The sequence below is a fragment of the Falco rusticolus genome, chromosome 9 (genome assembly GCF_015220075.1).
Source record: "Falco rusticolus isolate bFalRus1 chromosome 9, bFalRus1.pri, whole genome shotgun sequence".
NCBI lineage: Eukaryota > Metazoa > Chordata > Aves > Falconiformes > Falconidae > Falco > Falco rusticolus.
This window is the reverse complement of record NC_051195.1, coordinates 38418203-38436855: the sequence shown is the minus strand read 5'-3', so window position 1 is coordinate 38436855 and position 18653 is coordinate 38418203. Positions and strand designations below refer to the sequence as shown.

The 18653-nt window shown below is 38.2% G+C and overlaps 1 protein-coding gene across 2 annotated transcripts in view; it reads right to left on the bottom strand.

The window, feature by feature from the left end:
* Positions 1–18653, bottom strand: part of INPP5F (inositol polyphosphate-5-phosphatase F) — a 45765-nt gene that overhangs the window by 19136 nt on the left and 7976 nt on the right. The window contains exons 2-7 of one of the 2 annotated variants that reach the window (XM_037400151.1): positions 17428–17493; positions 11131–11211; positions 4060–4196; positions 2689–2817; positions 1800–1967; positions 1419–1475 (exon numbers count right to left, since the gene is read on the bottom strand). In XM_037400151.1, the coding sequence (XP_037256048.1) occupies positions 1419–1475; positions 1800–1967; positions 2689–2817; positions 4060–4196; positions 11131–11211; positions 17428–17493 (638 nt within the window). The remainder of the gene's footprint in view (positions 1–1418; positions 1476–1799; positions 1968–2688; positions 2818–4059; positions 4197–11130; positions 11212–17427; positions 17494–18653) is intronic. The other variant, XM_037400152.1, reaches the window with a different exon arrangement.

Sequence of the window (18653 nt, the reverse complement as noted above, 5' to 3'; positions counted from 1 at the left end):
ATATCATTGTCTTATTCCTGTAAGAGGTGTACCAACATTTTTTCTCCATTAGTTGTAGGGCTTTTAGATCAGGAGGAAGAAAGAGAAAGCAACCTAAGATTTTTCTGCAAAGATGAAGCAAGCTGAATCAAGGCAAGGCAAAAAGCCCTCCTCTACTCTCAGCTATCTAGGGACAGAAAAAAACCTACAGTATTTAAAAGCTTCTTTTCCAGTCTCCCCAAAGGGAATTTTCCATAGAATGTTACACCTGATATTAAAGCACATTAAGAGCTTGAAGTAGTAACTTCTCATGCCAAAGACAAGGCTAGTCAGTTCAGATACAGTAGGAAATCTAGGTAATCCTTAAGGCAGAAACTGGGTAAAGTTTGTTTCACAACCTCCGTGTGGACATATATTACATTTATATAGGTAGATAAAAATTTAAAAGTGTAATGTTGTTAGTCTGTTTTCAGCTGAACATATTATCATAAGCTTTATATGGGCCCACTTAGTACCCAAGCCAACTTGTTCAGGGCCCTGCACATTAGTGCTTTGTTATCCCTAAAACCTCAGTTTCATGAGCAGAATTGAGATCTTAACTCCCTAGTAATTCAAGGTTATCCATTTATATCCTATAACATGAAAAATACAACTATTTAAACTCCTGCATCATACATAACTCTTCACAGAGCATCTAGGTTTACCCTGCTCTGACTCCATAACCATTAGAGTATGGAAAATTATTAGTGAAAGAGACACAGGGCATAATATAAGTGTCTGCGGTCATCTTTAAAAGAACATACAACTACAGTAGTTAGTAACTCAGTCCTTTACTTACAAGGTTACATCATACACTGAAGAAAAAAGTGGTTGTTCTATGTTTTTTCATGTGCTCATTAGCCAGGAAAATGCTTTATCTACTCTGAATAGCTGTTCAGAATAATTTGTTCTACACTATTGTTACACTGACCAGCTACTCTGTTCAAGGAGAAAAAGAGTATCCTCCACTTAGGAAGGCAAAAATTCTTGTATGATGACAACTTTGTAGTTCAGAGTTTCTTTCTTTTCTGGCTCCTCCTCCTTATGAAGTTCAGCTCTGTCCAAGGATAATCCATTTCACAGATGCATAAATCTCAAGTTTACCTTCAGAAATCAGCACAAATGTATGACGCAAATTACTCTGCATTGTTTTGTTGGAATAAAATTTTAAATTCAGTTGATGTTTGATTATTTAGCAGTGATCACAGGCTAGAAGGCTGCTGGAAGGCTGGCTGGGGAAGAAGGTAATGCCAGCTACTCAGCTTCAGAAGATGCAGCCCTGATCCTGACCTATTTGCCAAGCAGGTTTTTAAGTAAACTTCTGAGGCCTTAGGCAAACATTTCAACTGAAACTAAAGAATAGTTCTCCTAAACATATGTTATTGTTAGAAATAACTCACATCAATGCTGATGAGATCTTCAATCATGTGCTTGTTCCAAAAGAATCTGTCATCAACCTGTTTAAAACAAAAAGGGCGGTTTCTGCAATGTTTTAAGTAAGGTTTGGCAATACCTTTGGTAAAGACACCAGTGTTATTCACTATAACTGTACAGAGAAGTCTAGCATTCACTGCTTTTAAATATAACAGCTCAATTAAAGACATGCTGTTGGAGACTTGTTTCACTTCCTTGCACTAAAGCTGGTTACAGGGCAAACTTTGGTTGCTGTAGATTATACCAGCAGATAATGTGACCAGTCAAATTTGGACCACATACATTCTTGAACAGCACATCCCCCAGAAGGGAATATAAAACAACCAAACAAAACCCCCCACACTTACTTTTCGCCACAGTGGTAAGTTAGTTTTCTCACATGCACTCTGTCTCTGCACAGAATTTGTTAGGTCATATGTCAGGCTGTAGTAAAAGGAGTCCGAATCCATGAACATTTTGAATAACTCTTCCAATAATCTCTTCTCCAGCTTCTCTTTTTCTTTGCTTTCTTTAATCTGAAAAAAAGTAATGGCTTTCTTACACCTTTCTCTGACTGAAAAAGGCTCCAGCCCTATTTGCTAGATGCCATTTCTAACTCTGTAGGACAAACATTCTCCCACTGAGGAGCAGGATCTTAAAATTCCTAGCAGAGATAAACATATGGGACAGCACCTTTGGAAATATCATACTTTTACTTTTAGCAGTAAGGGCATTAGCAAAGCAGTCAGACTAACATTTGAAGCTTACATTCAAGTAGTACGTTTCAATCTCAAGAGGTCAAGAAATATTGCATCTACCTGTTCTAGTTTTATTAAACGTTGTTCAGACTTTCTAATTTAAGCCCCTATTATGTTAAAAGCATTTTGGTAAGAATGCATGGTGTTCTCTGAGGAACCATGCACCAAATTGTCTCCAATTTTTATTATGAGACCCTTATGAAAAGCAATTGGAGGAAGCTTAGAATCCCACTAGAAGCTAATCCTGGTAAGAAGGCACTCTACTAGCAATTCTGCCAAAATTATACAATTACAAAATGAAAGATTATAGAAGCCACAGTTAAATAATCAAAAATTAAACTGAACTTCAAGATAGAGTACTTGCACATTCTGCAGTTTTTCACCAGTTCTCTTTTTAGTTCTTAGTACTCCATTTGATCATCCACCATAACCTTTGAATTACCAACTAAATATTTGAAGAAAAAAAAACAACAAACAGGAAATCAGTAGAAAGCTTTACCTTCTTTTTATTTGGAGCAGACACATTGGATTTAATTTGAGTAAGAGTCTTCAGCAGAAACTTTGTGTCATCTGGGGACTGTGTAATCTTCTCTGGCTTGTTTATCCCAAAGTGATGCTTTTTACAAAGCTAAACAATGATACTGAATTAAAGCCAATACTTAAATACTCTTTTAAAATGTCAAGACAATCTTAATTAAAATCTACAAAAGCAGACTGCAGTGTCCACAAACCTAGGGGAGACATTCCAAAATACAGGGGGAACATGCAGGTTTCCACCTTTTTTTATAAAAGGCGTTTTTTCTTGTGATTTTAAGACCATTTGCCTCAATTTGACATGACTGAGTATCCAGAGCCACATCAACTTCCTACCCAAATTAGCGTAAATTAGTATTACTCACTTGTACTGGTTTTCCTTTATCTGTTCTCTTTTGGAAAAAATTCTGCAACTTTTAAAGTAAGGGTTTGCCTTGAAGCTAAGTTACAGAATCAAGATTCCAGAACAGGATGAAAGCAAGAGCATCCATAAAATATATTTTATTTTTTTTCTTTCTCCCGATTCAGAGGGCAAAGATATGATGCTTCTTCCCCCACAAAACCCACACACATGAAGCCCTACCTTGTGATATTCAGGGATAACCTCAGGAGTAAAAGAGCTGAAGTACTTGGGAGAGGGCACTGTAAACCTAGTTCTTACACAGGCTTCTAGGCACAGAAGCACCAAGCAGATGGCTATATGACTAAGAACAGGAAGATATTACATCTAGACTTCAAGTCATATTCTTGTATCCCAGACCTTGGGAGGTTCCAACACTCAGATTCTGAAGCAGTGCTTCAGCAGCTCTTCTTGCTCCCACACACTCAAAAAAGAGAGCCTGGAGACAGAACTGTTCTCCCAACAGCCTACTAATCACAGTGCACATCCCCGAGTACTAGGATTTACTGAAAATCATACCATCCTAGTCATCATGAGGTAATCAGAAGAGCTCTTTCTCTTTTTATTTTTTAAATAAAAAAAGGTCCCTGTCCTAGACTGCAGCTTTGGATGATTCCAGTGGATACAGCTCCGTTCTCAAATGACCTGCTGCTCAATTACCCTAACAATTTTGGTTTTGTGTGGTATATTGAAGGATCTTTATGAAATATGGATATGATTTTATTGTTCTGCTAGGAAGGGAAAATACTTGTGATTTGTGTTTAAAAATAAGAACTTTTAATCAAAACACAGAATTTAAAAAGCACAAAAAGTTCAATATGTCTGCATACACCAGGAAAAAAGGATGAGAGGTATTTGCTTAACTATGATATTTTACATTTAAATTTCGTTGAAATGGATAGGGGGAAAGTCAGAATTCACTGAAGACAGTCATACCTCTAACTCCAGATCCTGAGGTTCTGTTTCAGAAAGTGGGATCACTGCAATCTTTGTTATTTTGCAAACCTCATGGTCTCCTGGAAGTTTTCCAATTAATGCTTTCTGACGAATTAAAAGTAGCCACCACGGTAAATCTGGAAAAAGATTAGTGGATACTTTGATTTGTCTGTCAGGCATTTACTTTGATTAGTCTGCCAGAAGCATCTCCCCAGTCTAAAACCTCTGCCAGTAACCATTGGACTAGAAGGCTCCAGAGAATGGTAATTTGCTATTGCAATTTTTCCACAATGCTAAAAAACACTTATTCAGTCTCTAATATAATAAGATTAATTCTTTCATAGAATTACCCATTAGAGGTAAGGTTACCACTGATTCATCTACAGCAAACAGGCAATCTCTACAATGATGCACATTCCCACCAATGTCACTAACAGCAGTAGAATTTGAAAAGAACAGCTGGAGCTCATAAAGCAAGCTAAGATTTTCCCTTTGTACCTTCTGTCGTGTATAAAACAGCAAACAAGACAGACACAGGTAACATCTCATTACAAGATTCATGAGTTAAATCTGGTGAGCAAACAGACTGCATCGTAAAGCAGCTCTTGTGTATTTAAAGCTTTACAACATTATTCCTGAAGTATACGCATCTAAGTCATACTGAAATTGATGAGCCAAAGATCACTGAAGAAACTCCTAACAGGTGCATTTCATACACACATTCAGTCTACAACATTTGCAATTATAGCTTCAGCACTTTAAAAGGACAGAGAAACAGAACAACAAACATTCCTGCTGACTGCTGAACAGTGCCTGGACATTAGTTCCCTACATTTTAATCCCTTTGTTAGATCAGTAGCATGCTAGTAGTATTTTTGAGCTTTTATGTTGTAGGTTTTATGAGTCAAAAGTGATCATTCTGTTGGGAGAGATGGAAAAGGCACAGAAAGTCTGATATACACACATACACACTCACTGTTTCTCCAAATGGAGAAGCAACAGAGTTTAACTGAAGAGGCCACAGACATTAAAAGCCTGCTATGGTACACTTAAATATGCCTCCACACTTCTGACAGTACATTCTGTTATGTATCATGCCTTTGAACACCAATATACAGCCTTTGAAAATTCTATTTAGAGTCGTTATATCCAATACAAACTCCATTTTCCTTGCTTAGTAAAATCTAAACTGTATTTTATCCTCTGAGCCCTTAACAAAAGCCCAGGATAATGTGTTTGAAGTCACAGGCCACCCAGGATTGTTCTCTTTCCCAGATTTTCCAATATACTCTCAGCATAGACTTAAAGGTCTATTAAAGTTGTGAGAACCAAAGGCTGCCCACCAAAAAGGGAGGAGGTGAAGGGAAAATGAAGACATGCACCACTTATTTAACGTATGTGATCTTCTAAAGGGAGTCCTGCACCTCTTCCTGAACACAGCATCAGGATCATAATCTCTACAGGATCACATAGAGAAGTCAGCTCGGAAGGGATCTCAGGATGTCACCCTGCTCAAGCAGGGTCAGCTCTGAGGTGGGACCAGGTTACTCAAAGCCATGAGGCTATCCATAAGGATAGTCTCCTAGAAACTGGTCAAAAGATAACGAATAAGGACAAGAGCGACAGCAAATGCCAGCAAGACAGTTATCCTCACTGACAGCAGGTGCTGGAACAGTTTTTCTGTCCAGGTACAGGCAAAATTACTTGAAACCTGCCTTTGCCTCCAGGATTCCACCCAGCAACCATGGGAGTACGGTGGGAATAAAAGCAGGGAAGCTGATGAAAAACAGGGCAGAATCCATGCAACAGTGAGAAAACCAATGAATAGTTAAGAAAATCCTGTTTAAAAGGGGAAACTGAAATGCTGCCAAGAACACCAGCAACAGATGAAGATGTCTACCGCTTCATCTAAAAAGAAGGTGTATTTTTTTCTGCACTGCTTTCCAGTAGGCAGAAATAATATAGTCTCTGGAAACCCAGGGCAAGCCAAGCCTAACAGAAGGGCAGTACAGAAGATATTCCTGTTGGGCAGTCCTATAATCTCATCTATTCCCACCTGCAGAAGGTTAACCACACAACTTACTACTGAGGAGACCACCAGTGTATGTCAACAAACAAAAGATATATTCTTAAAGGGCAGGATATCATCTAGAGGTACAGTGAAATAATCAATGATTCCATAGGAAAAGTAAGTATGATGTAAAGGCATTTCTATGCAGATACACCTTTGTGAAAACTGGAAAAGAAAAACCTCTCTGTCTACTCTTCATCTTACCTCATATTAACAAGCCCTGGTAGCAGTAAACAAGAATTTAAGAGCTTAATACAGCCAAGTGAGTTCTGTATCCTTTTATCATTTTTAAAAATGCACTCAAAGTCATCTCGGTGTACATTTCAAAACTATTTGTATTACAGCCAGAGCCATAAAAAACTGAGAGAAAACAGGAATTCCCCAGCAGATCAAAAGAAAATAGTCAGGAAGTAATTATGCAGATAAAAGTATGCCCTAAAGTAAAAGCTTCAACAATAGCCATAGAAGCAGCATATTATAATTGCCAGCAATAATTAAATAAATGAAACCCTAAATAAGAGTATGTGCTTCCACAGTTAAAAAAGTAATTCCACAAACAGCGTAAAAAAAAATATCGCGTACTTAGTGTGTACAGGCAAAAAAACACTACAGCTATACATCATTCCAGAATACTGCATGTTTTAAATCTCTTAAGATCTAATGTTCATTTTTAGTGTTTTATGAACTACGGCAGAGCCGAGGGCAACATGATTTAAAGTACTCTATCTGAAGTAAGCTATTACCTCCTATTCCTCTCTAAAACAAGAACTGAGCTCTTTTGCTTCAACACTGTCCGTACACCACTGCTGTATTATTTTCTCTAACACTTCCCAAACAATCTAGCATTTAGTTTCCCCAAATGATTTTGCAGTAACTTTTCCTCAAACTGTACATAAGTTTACTATAAATGCTGATTTTTGCAAGTATTTTGATGTTAGCCGAGAAATCCTATGCTACCATATTCTTTTCTTTCTTTTACTTGGGTAACTTAAAAATTAGTTGCATGCAAAAACAATGTTTAAAGTTAGAAGTGGCAGCAGCAACATCTCCTTGAAGATCTCAGATGCTGAACCACTCATTGTTTCTATCAAGACTCAGAGGCACGCTAACAAAAAAGCTTTCCTTTCCTGGGGATAGGGAAGAAAGAATTCCACTTCCCTTGTTTTCTGAGTCTATGGAACATTGAGAGCAGCATTTAATTTGGGTCTTAATTAACCGGTACTGGAAGAGCACACCAAATTGATGCAAGTACAGACATTAAACTGCATATAAATGTGCCTTGCCCAAAAAACAGAAAAACATGCGGTGGCAATGACTGACTTAAGTGGCAGTTGCTGGAACCAGTTAAGAAACCCAGCTTTGGTTATAGTTAGATATACCATATTAACTCTGAGCATATTCTAGCACTACAATGTTTGATCAACTTGTGAAGTAGTCTCTGATCAGAAGTGATTCAATTTCAGGCTACCATTACCATCTACTTTATTCTAACAAAAAAAAAAAAAAAAAAAAAAACCACACCTCTTTTAGTTCTGTATTGGGATTTTGACAAAAAGAAATTTAATGGCTACACTTACATTTTGTATGTATGCACATTAACTGGACCAAAAAAACCCAAAATTAATATTCTATAAAGATGACAATGCTTATGCAAGAGATCTGCTTGCCTCTATCTGGCAAGATCACACAGCGATAATTTTAATTGTGCACCAGTACCAAGAAGATGCACAGTGTTCTGCTTCAGTAACTTATCTTGACAACACATCCTAAACTCCCTCTCTTTCTATTCCCATTTTTACTCCACATTTTCTTACAAGTCATCTTGGGATGGGCCAGAAAAAGTTAAGAGACCATATCCTTGCATTCTGAAATTCAATTAAGGTTTTGTTGTTCAGGGTTTTTTTTGGCTGGGTTCCCCCCACCCAAAAAAATAAAGTCATCTTAATGTTAAAGACGACTAAGTATTGGGGAAGAGTCAAATGATACTTCAAGTAGATTTTCATCTCCAGTGTGAGTGTGCAGTTATGTCCAAATGTACAACTGACCCTCTCACGGCAAAAATTCTTCAAAGAACTGAAAAATAAACCATGTAATATTGGCTAGCTGGTTTCTACAAGGCTGCTTCCCTGCCACAGAAGCTTTCCTACAAGTTCTCCTGTACTAGGCCAGCAATAAAATCAGCAAGATTAAGAGTAAGTTAAATCCCATCCCTAGTTACAGGAATTTGGCAATGGTATTTCAATGCTAAGTTAAGGACAGCCCAAGACTGACCAGAGGGGTATTTCACGGTCATTTTAGGACTACTGCAGCACTCTTGCATTAAGAAAAATCTTTCAAGCATTTATGCCCAAGACATTAAAGTGCATATAAGGCTTAGTGACAGCTTTAGAGCACATAGGTAGGAACTTCAATACTTAAACGTATTTGAAGTTTCCTGTATTAGTCGGGATGTGCTAAACATTTTTGAAAACATACCAGTACTTCTTTCCAAGAATAGCTGATAGCAAGGTTCTGAGATGGACAAGCCCATCCAGGACTCTAGTTAACCAACAGAGCTTCACATTAAGTTTTCTGATCCTTATAATCTGGGGACAGGGGAAGAGAAATCAGACCAGCAAGTCCTCCTGCTGCTCTGGAGGAAAAGCATTTCACCCAGCTTCTGCAGCACAGTGCTCTTACTAAGTCCAGAGATAATGGTCCAGCAATGTTAAATATTTATAAAACTGCTGCTGATAAAGTTTCCAGGTGACAAAGATTGATACAAGAATAACTAATGAAGACAGGTTACTGTTACAGAGTGCTAGATGATTCAGCTAGAGTATAACACAAAACTACACTTGAATAAGCTCAAGCGAGATTTCATTGACGAGAACAGGTTTCAATTGACTATGTAAGACATCTCAGTCAGACCTCTTGTTTCACCTGAAGCCCAACAGAGAATACTCAACAACTGTCAGCAAATTCAAGGGAACAGCAGTTCTCAGCAGAAGACTAAGGATAAATAGCTAGAGACTGTATCTTTCTTCAGACATTTCATGGTAGAAAACAATGTCTGTTTACTGGACGGTTGCATCGCTAAATACGAGATTATCTACAACAAGAAGGGACAGTCTGTGAACGGTTTGCGACGGTATCATCTAAACCAGGCAGAGAGGTAACAGAATGCTTCCACTGGCCTAAGCAGCAACTGAATGAAGTGCCTGGATGAGCATAATTGATTCAGTAGCTCCACAGGACACATGGAAAGAAGACTAGATATCAGGCTTATTACCTGATAATCTTAATTTACTTGACAACAGAAAGCTGGCACCCATTGAAGCGTCACATGCTGGGGAAAGTTCCAACTCTGCTTTCATAAGCCGAGGAAGTGCCTCACAATAACCACACATGCAAGGATAATCGGTTGCCAAAACCTACTAGACCTTCCAGAAAGCATGTGACAAGGTCTCCCCTTCAAAAGCTTTTATACTAGACCCCGTGGGGTGAGGAGGGGGGGTGCAGAGGTCTTTGTGTACCTAAGTGCTCGGTTGGGGGACGGACACACACACAAAAACCAACCACAAAACCAAACTTACAAAAAAAACCCCCACCAACACACATGCTAAAAAAACAATCATTGAGTATTTTCCCACAGGAGAAATAGGTCATTACTGGAGTTTAGCCATCATTCATCCTGAACGGCACAGACAACCTAGATGAGGAGAAGAGAAAGTGAGATGGCAGTCTGAACCACTGTGTATCATCAGACCTGAAAAGTGATGGCGGAACAGATCTGTAGGGTGAGCACAGACAAAAATATCAGGTGAAATTCAAAGAAGATTAAGTGATGCAACTGGAAAGACGACATAATCATAAACTTCCTGGAGAGATGGGCTCTGAACTACTATTCTCAGAAAGGAGACCTAGGGGTTACAGTAACTATCGACCCAAGCACTTCCCAGAACTAAATCTGTCATGGCCTAAACATGCCATGGCCAGTGCTGTACCAGTCCCCATTTTCCTCCCTCCCCTATTGCTAGTATACCACTGCCACCTTGACTTATCCGTTTCTATTCAACGGACCACAAACATCTGATCCATTTCTTAATCCATCCTGCTATCCTGGAACACACTTGAAACTTTACCTGTATTGATCATACTGCCAGGCACTACTTTAAATGCAGGGTCTAAGCATTCACAAAAAGAGCAGCGCACAGTAAGGGAAGCGGAGTTCAACAGCTAGCTTTCCTACCTGTTGGTAAATTGATATCCAGAGTTCTATTGGCAGAAGAATCTTTTTAGAGAATGCTGGTATATATCAAAATAAACATTACAGCTACAGGACTTTGCAGCTGACTAAAGCTAGAAGAGTACTAACCTTATTTGACAAGACAAAATTGCTAGAATCAGTTAGAGACAGGCTTAACATTAAATCACACCGCATTCTATGTCTGCTTTCATTTTATAGCAGTGTCTTACATTTACCTACAAATAAGTTTAAGTATTCCTTTTACTTTCAAATAGTCATCTACCAAGGTAGTAATTATTCTTCAGGTTTTCATACAGCATTGAGAATTCAAGCACTATATGTTTGTGAAAACTTCCATCATTAGTTTTTCCACTACATCATAGAAGAACAACAAAAAATCTGCTTGAAAAGTTTATTTAAAAAGGTGCAAGAATTTTATATCTTTCACATGGAGCCTCAGATAGAACTAAAACCACAAATTTCTACTCTTTGTGAATGTGGCTCTCCAGTTTTACATGACAGTGACAAACTAAAATATATGCTGTGAAGTAGAGGAACTAGCATCCACAGCATTTGGGCAAGTTCACACACTTGGGGAGTACTCCTCTGTTGCAAAGAACACTACATAATTCCATTTGAGCTACATAGTATTATCTGTAGTATCACTGACTTTAAAACAAGTGCACTAGAAGAAAAAAAAAACACACACACACAGGGAAAAAAAAAAAAAAAAATCACACATACCACAAACACCCACCAAACAACCACATACCTGTATGAAGCTGAACTTTACCAATGACTCCCTCTACCAGGCCCAGACAAATGGGATTCCAAGCCAAAAGAAGATCAGTGGCTGCAAAACAGAACAAATTCCTGGTTTTTTTAAAGTAAACTCAACAGGACAATTAATTCAGTGATGGTAATTCTCTCCACTTTCCCCACCTCAGAGCAGAAAATCACCATGACTCCTGCAATGAGTAACATACATGCTGTTCTATTTTTGCTTGTTACCAAGTAGCTATGACCAAATTACAAAGTTTCCAATGTAAAACCCTACCCCACATATTTCAGAAAAAAATACATAATTGTTTTGAGCTACTGTAATTCAACTTCATGGAGGCTTAATTCTTCCAATACCCATTAGAATTTGTAACTTAAGTGAAATTTTACATGGCTGTAGTGAAATCTAATACAGGTCACTAAGCTAGTTATATAGCTTCAAAAACCTAGCAGAAGTTAACTTTCCGTCCCAGCTCTCTCCTGTTCCTTTCTTAACTACTACTAGTTTCACATCCTCTTCTTATATACGTGCACACGCACACACTTCCTCTTTTTTTAAAAATTCTCAACAGCTATACGGAATATCAAAGAACTAAGTTTTAGGTTTCTGGTTCTCCTACCATGAAGGAATTCCAGTTAAGTATGTAGGAAGTAGGAGAGAAAGCAGGAAGGCAACACCATTAACTGTATAATCTGTGAAGGGTACTCCTCTCAACATGCATTCAAGCCATCACTTGATACAAATCAGTAAGATAACATAAAGGTGAAGAGTATACTGTGGTCACACAGATAAGACATTGTTGATACTCAATAAGAGTTTCTAATAGTGGTGTAGTATCTGTCAAGAGTTCAAGACTGTGGGAAAAAATAAATTCTGTAAGTCAAGTCTTAAGTGAAAACAAATCCTTAAAAGCTATTAATATCTATCTCTCTAGGAGAGAGCAAACTTGCAAAGGAGAAGGTTTTTCTATACCAAGGACAAAGAGTTTGTTATTATCTACCAAAATTCAACTGTTCCAAGGTGGAAGAGTTTCTCCAGTTTTAATATCCAGATAAATAAAATATGTTTGCTCCCAGTATAAGCAGATGAACATCTGGAAGAACAAACTCAGTATCTTAAGGCTACACATCATCCACCTACACACACTTTATTTGTAAGACCTGAGTTTCTTCTCAGAAGTTGGAGATCTGCAGATGACAACTCATACTCTGATTTTTTTTCCTACTTATTTCCAAACACTGTGCCCTCCTTGAAGCATTTGTAATTGAGACTTTGCTATTCCAAGAACACACATTTATTCCTAGCTTTCACTATAACATTTACTAGTAAACAACACTCATCTAATTTAATCATTAAATACAAACATTTACATGAGATACAATAGAAATGGTTGAAGTCAGGGTAGATCTAAATTGACCTAATTTAAATGGGATGTATCACATGTGCTTGTATGCACACCCGCAAGAACTAAGAGCGGATGGTAGCACAATTAAAAACAGTATTTGCAGGAGGCAGTACAGAGCTAAAATTAATATATGTAACCAGGCTGTACCATTTAATGGACTGCATCTGCAGAGGAACTCCTGGTTCTTCCAGTGGTAAGACTGCTACAGACAGTTACTTGGTCTGTACACAGAACATAGTATGAATCATGCTGTAATTCAATGAAGTTCTTCAGGAGACTAATACAGATAGACGGGCATTACAAAGTAACAGTGGCTACGACAGTGGGAACAGCTTCACTTGCCCTCAAACCTTGCTGAAGTACCTAAACTCATCTTGTATCTGCATGCCAAAGAGTTGTGCTCATACAAAACAAGTTCTAGGAACCTGAGATCAGAGTTCCAGTCCAAATAACATGCAAGAGCATCTGTGTGCTGCATGGAAAATCTGTGCTATCACACTTATGAGGATCACAGGTAGCTTTCCTCACTCCAGAATCTTCCACCTTCTTTCCCAGTTCACTCACACAATCCCAGAGTCTTGTCTTCACACCCAGGAACTTTCTACAGCTGTATTGTCTCAGACTTCACGTACTTTTTGCCATCTCTGCAACTGACCTCCACATTCATATTCCACTGTGGGAGCTAGAAACATCAATCAGCCAAAAAAAGCTAGGCACGGGAGGAATTTGAAGAAGCAAACCACTGAAGGCTTGCCATAGCTACTACAAGCTTAGTAATCCAAGATACCATCTCAGTCTCGTTAAAGCATTGATTTCCTACTACAGCAAGGGATATTAGTGGGAAAGCTCTGGATAGTAAGCGAGGTTTTCTTCTAGTAGCTTACAAGAAAAAAAAAACAAGAGAACAAGACTTTTTTATTATAGATATAAGGAAAATATAGTTTAGACTTGCCTGCAAAAGCACTTAAGGAGACTGGCATTGGGAACTGCAGGACTAGTGGGTCTTACGAAGCTGTTTATTAGTTTTGTGGGTTACTCTGACATATGTAGCCCTAGACATAATCATACACAGTGTCCAAGACTTCTACAGGAATACTTCTCCCCAGTAGTACAGAGGCAGAAGGAGAACTGACTCTAAACTTGGAGTCCTATGTTCACTTAAAGTATAGATGAGCTTTAGGAAAAAGAAAAAAAAAATGCGTTTGGAGTTAAACACACGATACTTTAAAAACAGCAAATACGGACCCACCAGCTGGGCAGCACTGGCTCTTGAGATAAGTGTGATTATCAAGCTACTAACAGTGAAAGCTGACTATTTCAAAGTTTTCCATGGAGAAGGCAGGGCACAGGGAAAAAAAAAAAAAAAGGCACATATTTAGCAACACTTGAGGAAATTAACTTCTTTTTCAATGTCCAAGAAAACCTAAATGCAAAGAAGTTTACAGGAGAAGCACCTGTAGACTGAAAAAAATACTAATTGTGGAATCACACTGACTTTTTGGTGACAGTATCACAGGATTATTTTTCTTACACTTGGAAAATTCTCTAGAAATAGTCTATAGAAAAGTACGTGTGACAGCACAGAAGAAAGCTAGTTGTTTAAACTAAATAAAACACGCCTGGTTCTGACCTGATCAGAACTTTGGTCCTCAGTCTCCTGTGCAACAGCCATAGCTCAACTCAAAGTCAACACCCGATCTGATGGATAAACATCACTACAGTAAATACCGATATGAACCTCTTGCTCTTGAGGAGTACATTTCCAGAGTGTAAGATGGATGAACCAAATTAAAAGGTTTAACTATAATTCACCCACCCACCCCCAAAGAATAGGGGCTTTCATGTTCAGTGTGGTTCTATTTATTCTGTTTTGGAAGAAGCTGTCTCCAGCTTTTGGCTAATACTGTAAAATTGTTCCAGACTGTTCACTTGCAGTCATTTAGTCTGCCTGGCAATTCCGGCAGCAGCTATCTTTGGCCACCATCTTGTACCTTTGAAAACCATAAACAACTTAATCTTTGCTTATCTAACAATTCTAAATATACAGAGATCGAAGAAGGCTAACTGCAAGCCTGTCAGAGATTAGTCTTTAACTGTAAAATACGGAATTTAAAAGGCAGCATAAGTTGGTAGACAGTGATACACGTTACAGATTGTATTTCTATTTTTTAAAGCCAAGGGGGAAAAAGTAACCATACAAAACAAAACTGGAAATCCTCATTTGAAAGTTTTCAGGTAAGAGACATGCAGCCACATTTCTGAATGCTGAAACAACACATGGAAAGTCTGAACATTTATTTTCCTCCCCCCCCCCCCCCCTTTTTTTTTTAAGAAATGTCTTATTAAGAAGAATTAACTACCACAAGGCTCTATCGAAGGAAACACTGGACCTTCCTCTACTCCAAAATAAGACTGAAGGCTTTTGAGATATAATCTGAAATACAATTTATCAATACCACTACTCTTGTTTCCCCACACTAACCCATCTTCCTATAGACACACTAGTAGTCTAGTGATCTCTTGAAACTCAAGACAGTCAGGAATAAAGACCTTAGAACCTGAAACTGCAGAGCAATGTTGTTAAAACAGGCTTCTGACAGTACTGTGCTGGTGATAATGAGCCCTGTCAAAATAGCCCTTGTCCATCCAAGCCAAAAGTAGGAAGCTATGTACAAACAAAGTCACTATATGCAGCAAGCTGAACCCCATGGAAGATCTTCCCTGACTCGGGGAGTTCTCCAGTGTCCTCAGTATGTTTTAATTTTTAAAGCATTGCCAGGGTTTGATAAGCCTTAACACATGCCCTTAATACTCTGACATATGTACTTGCCTACCAAGTTTTCATTCCCAAGTACAAAATTGTTCATTCTTTCCCTTATCCCACTAACTAAATTCCAGCTATTGAAATAAGCATTGCTGCTTTTTGCTGCTTCCCGTCAGAGATTAACGAGCGCTGAGGACATGTTGCCCTGCACAGTGATGGTATCAGCATTGTAGTTGCAGCACAATAGAGCTTCCGTCACAAATTCAGAACAAAACCAGCTTTGATGCTATTACTTCCACCAGCACCCCTCAGAGCTTACAGCAGTGATGTAGGGTCACGCAAGGACAGATGAAGTTTCTTTAATTCTTTGTATTTGCACAAATGTAACCCTGAAAAAGGTGATACAAAAACAACTTGGAAAAGCATCAAAAGCCAAAAGTGCTTTCTAGCTGTTTCTCCAGTCTACCACCAGCAGAGTTGATCCTAGGTCAGGCAAATTCTGATAAGAAAACAAACCGCTGCTTTGAGATAAGCCACTTGCTCAACACTGAATTACTCCAGGCAAAGTCTGAAGAGTGTACAGAGGCAGGCTATCAGCTTCCTCTGGGGAGGCAGCACAAAAAAAAAAGATTTCATTTGTAGTCACTGGAATCCAGGCCTTACTACTGACAGGCTGCTTGGTTCATCCATTGAATAGCTCTAACTACTTATCTTCCAGTTTTGCTGTAGTTCAGGGAGCATACTCCTCTTACCTTCCTCAAACTTTGCTGGCTTTCAGGAACGGACCTTGGCTAGAAGGTGTTACGCTGAGTACACTGACAGGAAAAAACATACAAAACTTCACTGAACTTCAAGCTCACTTTATATATAAGGGGATAAACACAGACAGGAATGGATACTATTTTTCAAAAATTCTTTCCTCCTGACAGACCTCCCACAATCATTCCCACCATTCAATACAAGTGATAGGCATTCATATATAAAAAGTTAAAGCTGAGAACATTGTAAATAGCCAAAGTAAATCTTTCAGCTTTGCTAATGTAACTTTTGACAGCTGGTATTAACTTTCAGGAGAAAACTTCAATACTATTTTTACATAGATTTGTGATTTTTTTTTTCTTTAAATTGTGCCTGCTTTAGATCAAAGACAACTACAAGACTTTATTAGCACTGTTCAGCCCTTATGACCTCTTCTGGGTTTTCAGAAGAAAGTCTGCCTCCAAGTTCCAGTTCATCATTGAATAGTGCTCTGAAATATTAGCCAGGATTAAGAGATTACGAATTAACTGGGAAGACTTAAAGAGTATAAACTTGAACCTCCTTCTCTTTTAGGAAATAAAGTACTACTTATGCAAACAAAACTTAGGCTAATTAAGTATTTTTAGCACAGATTTCTAAATTTATATTTAAGCTACTATAATTGCAGAAAGATGTAGTATTAAGATATTTAGTATTACAAGTACAAGCTCTTAACTGTCATGAAGCGTTAACTTTATTTAGTTGCATATCCTCCCCCAAACTTTAAACAAGTTATCCCTTCAGCTAATCACCTGTTTTAATTATCTTTGTCATTTATACAGCTTGCTCTGCCTTTGTCATAGTCTTGAGAACCCTCGGTCACTTATAATTGAAATGCTTTTGCTCTGAGAGAAATTAAACTACAACTACTCCAACCTGACACACACACAGGCACCTTAAGCAGCCTACACTAGGAGGATTTCAAAAAAATCCATTAGTCTTCTCATTGCTACTACACCTCACAGCCTGGCTACAAAGCCTGCTTATCCTCCAACAATGAGAAGCACCTTTTCTAAACAGTAATTCAATGCAAGTTTCTTACAGAGTGCCTGCCTCAGCTACAGAAGCACACACAACGAAGTACACATCTACCTGCTTGTGTCTAGGAAAAATGAAACGGTTATTTAGTTTCTTTGGACACGTCTCTTCAATATCTCAAAGTCAGCCTAGATGAACAGGAACAGTTCAAGCACAATTCAGGTTGTATAGTGACAGATTTAAATTGGTGGGGATGGGGGCATACAAGTCTGTATTATTGCTGCAAAAGCAGGATGCAAGTCCCAGAGAAAGCACCTAACACAAATGAAACCCAACTACTCACTTTGATAAAAGAACACTTCTTTGTATTCTGTTGCAGTCATAAAGTCCCCTGAGTCACCAGGCACTGCTAGGGAAATGTAAAAACATGGAAAATGTTCAGTTGTCTGGAGAGTATCCAGCATTACAAGTAATTGCACAAGGAACTCCAGTACTAGAAGTGGTAACAAACTGCTGTTACCAGTTGCTGTCACCAGGTGAAATGTCTCCCCTCCAAACAGAATTTGAGCCTGTAGATCAGTGGTCTCCAAACTTATTTTTAATCACACACCACACCAGTGAAAAGATATTTTAGCATGCACCCCAGATACATGTCCTACTGTACTAATATCACATACATTATAAAACATACATAATATATAAACACAAAAATAGGAGTTTTAAATGGATTAAATAAAATAATTTTAAAATACTGTTTATCTTTATTAATAGTACAAAATACTTTCTTCCCACACCCCAATGAACTGTCTTCTACACCCTCACGAGATGTGCACCCTATTTTAGAGACCACTGCTGTAGGTGGCTAAATGCATGCCACAAGCTGTTAAATGCATTTCAACCACCTGAAATTTGAATCACCTCCTCAGCCCTCCCACAAACCTGTAAATACCATTCAGACAAGTGACCAGCAGTGACTCTTAAAATGCAAGTAGGCACTAAGCCACTGAAGCTCAGTGGTTCTGGGTGGGTTTTTTTTATTTTGGAATTTCAATTTATTCTTCTACACTGCTCAAGTCCTCTACTAGCACACACATAGTTTCTCAGAAGACACTAAGGTAAGGAAAGAATATCTTTTATCCCTCCAAAAGTAACAACACTGTACTAATTAATATTATTACAGATTAACACACATTCCCACTTTCAGCTGGTATTTCAACAAAGCTCAAGTTTGTGGGTATACCCTTAAAGCTAGGAAAGCAGTAGGCTGTCTATATTTTCTTTTAATCTGATTTACTTTGTAAGAGGGAAATCATCAGAAAGGCAAGAGTTTTTATTCAAACCTACTTACAAAACTGTCAGCCTAAACACTATGTTCACTCATTCTGAAGATACGCGGTTTTAAAATTTTGCTCAACAGTTACAGCTATATCCTAAAGAGAATGCAAGAAAGCTACCCCATCCTCAAAAGATTTTTTGATTAAATTAAAAAAGATAAACATTAATTGAGCAGAAGTATGTCACAATTATGAAAAAGTTTTATTTATCACTGAACTGATGTTAATGCTTCCT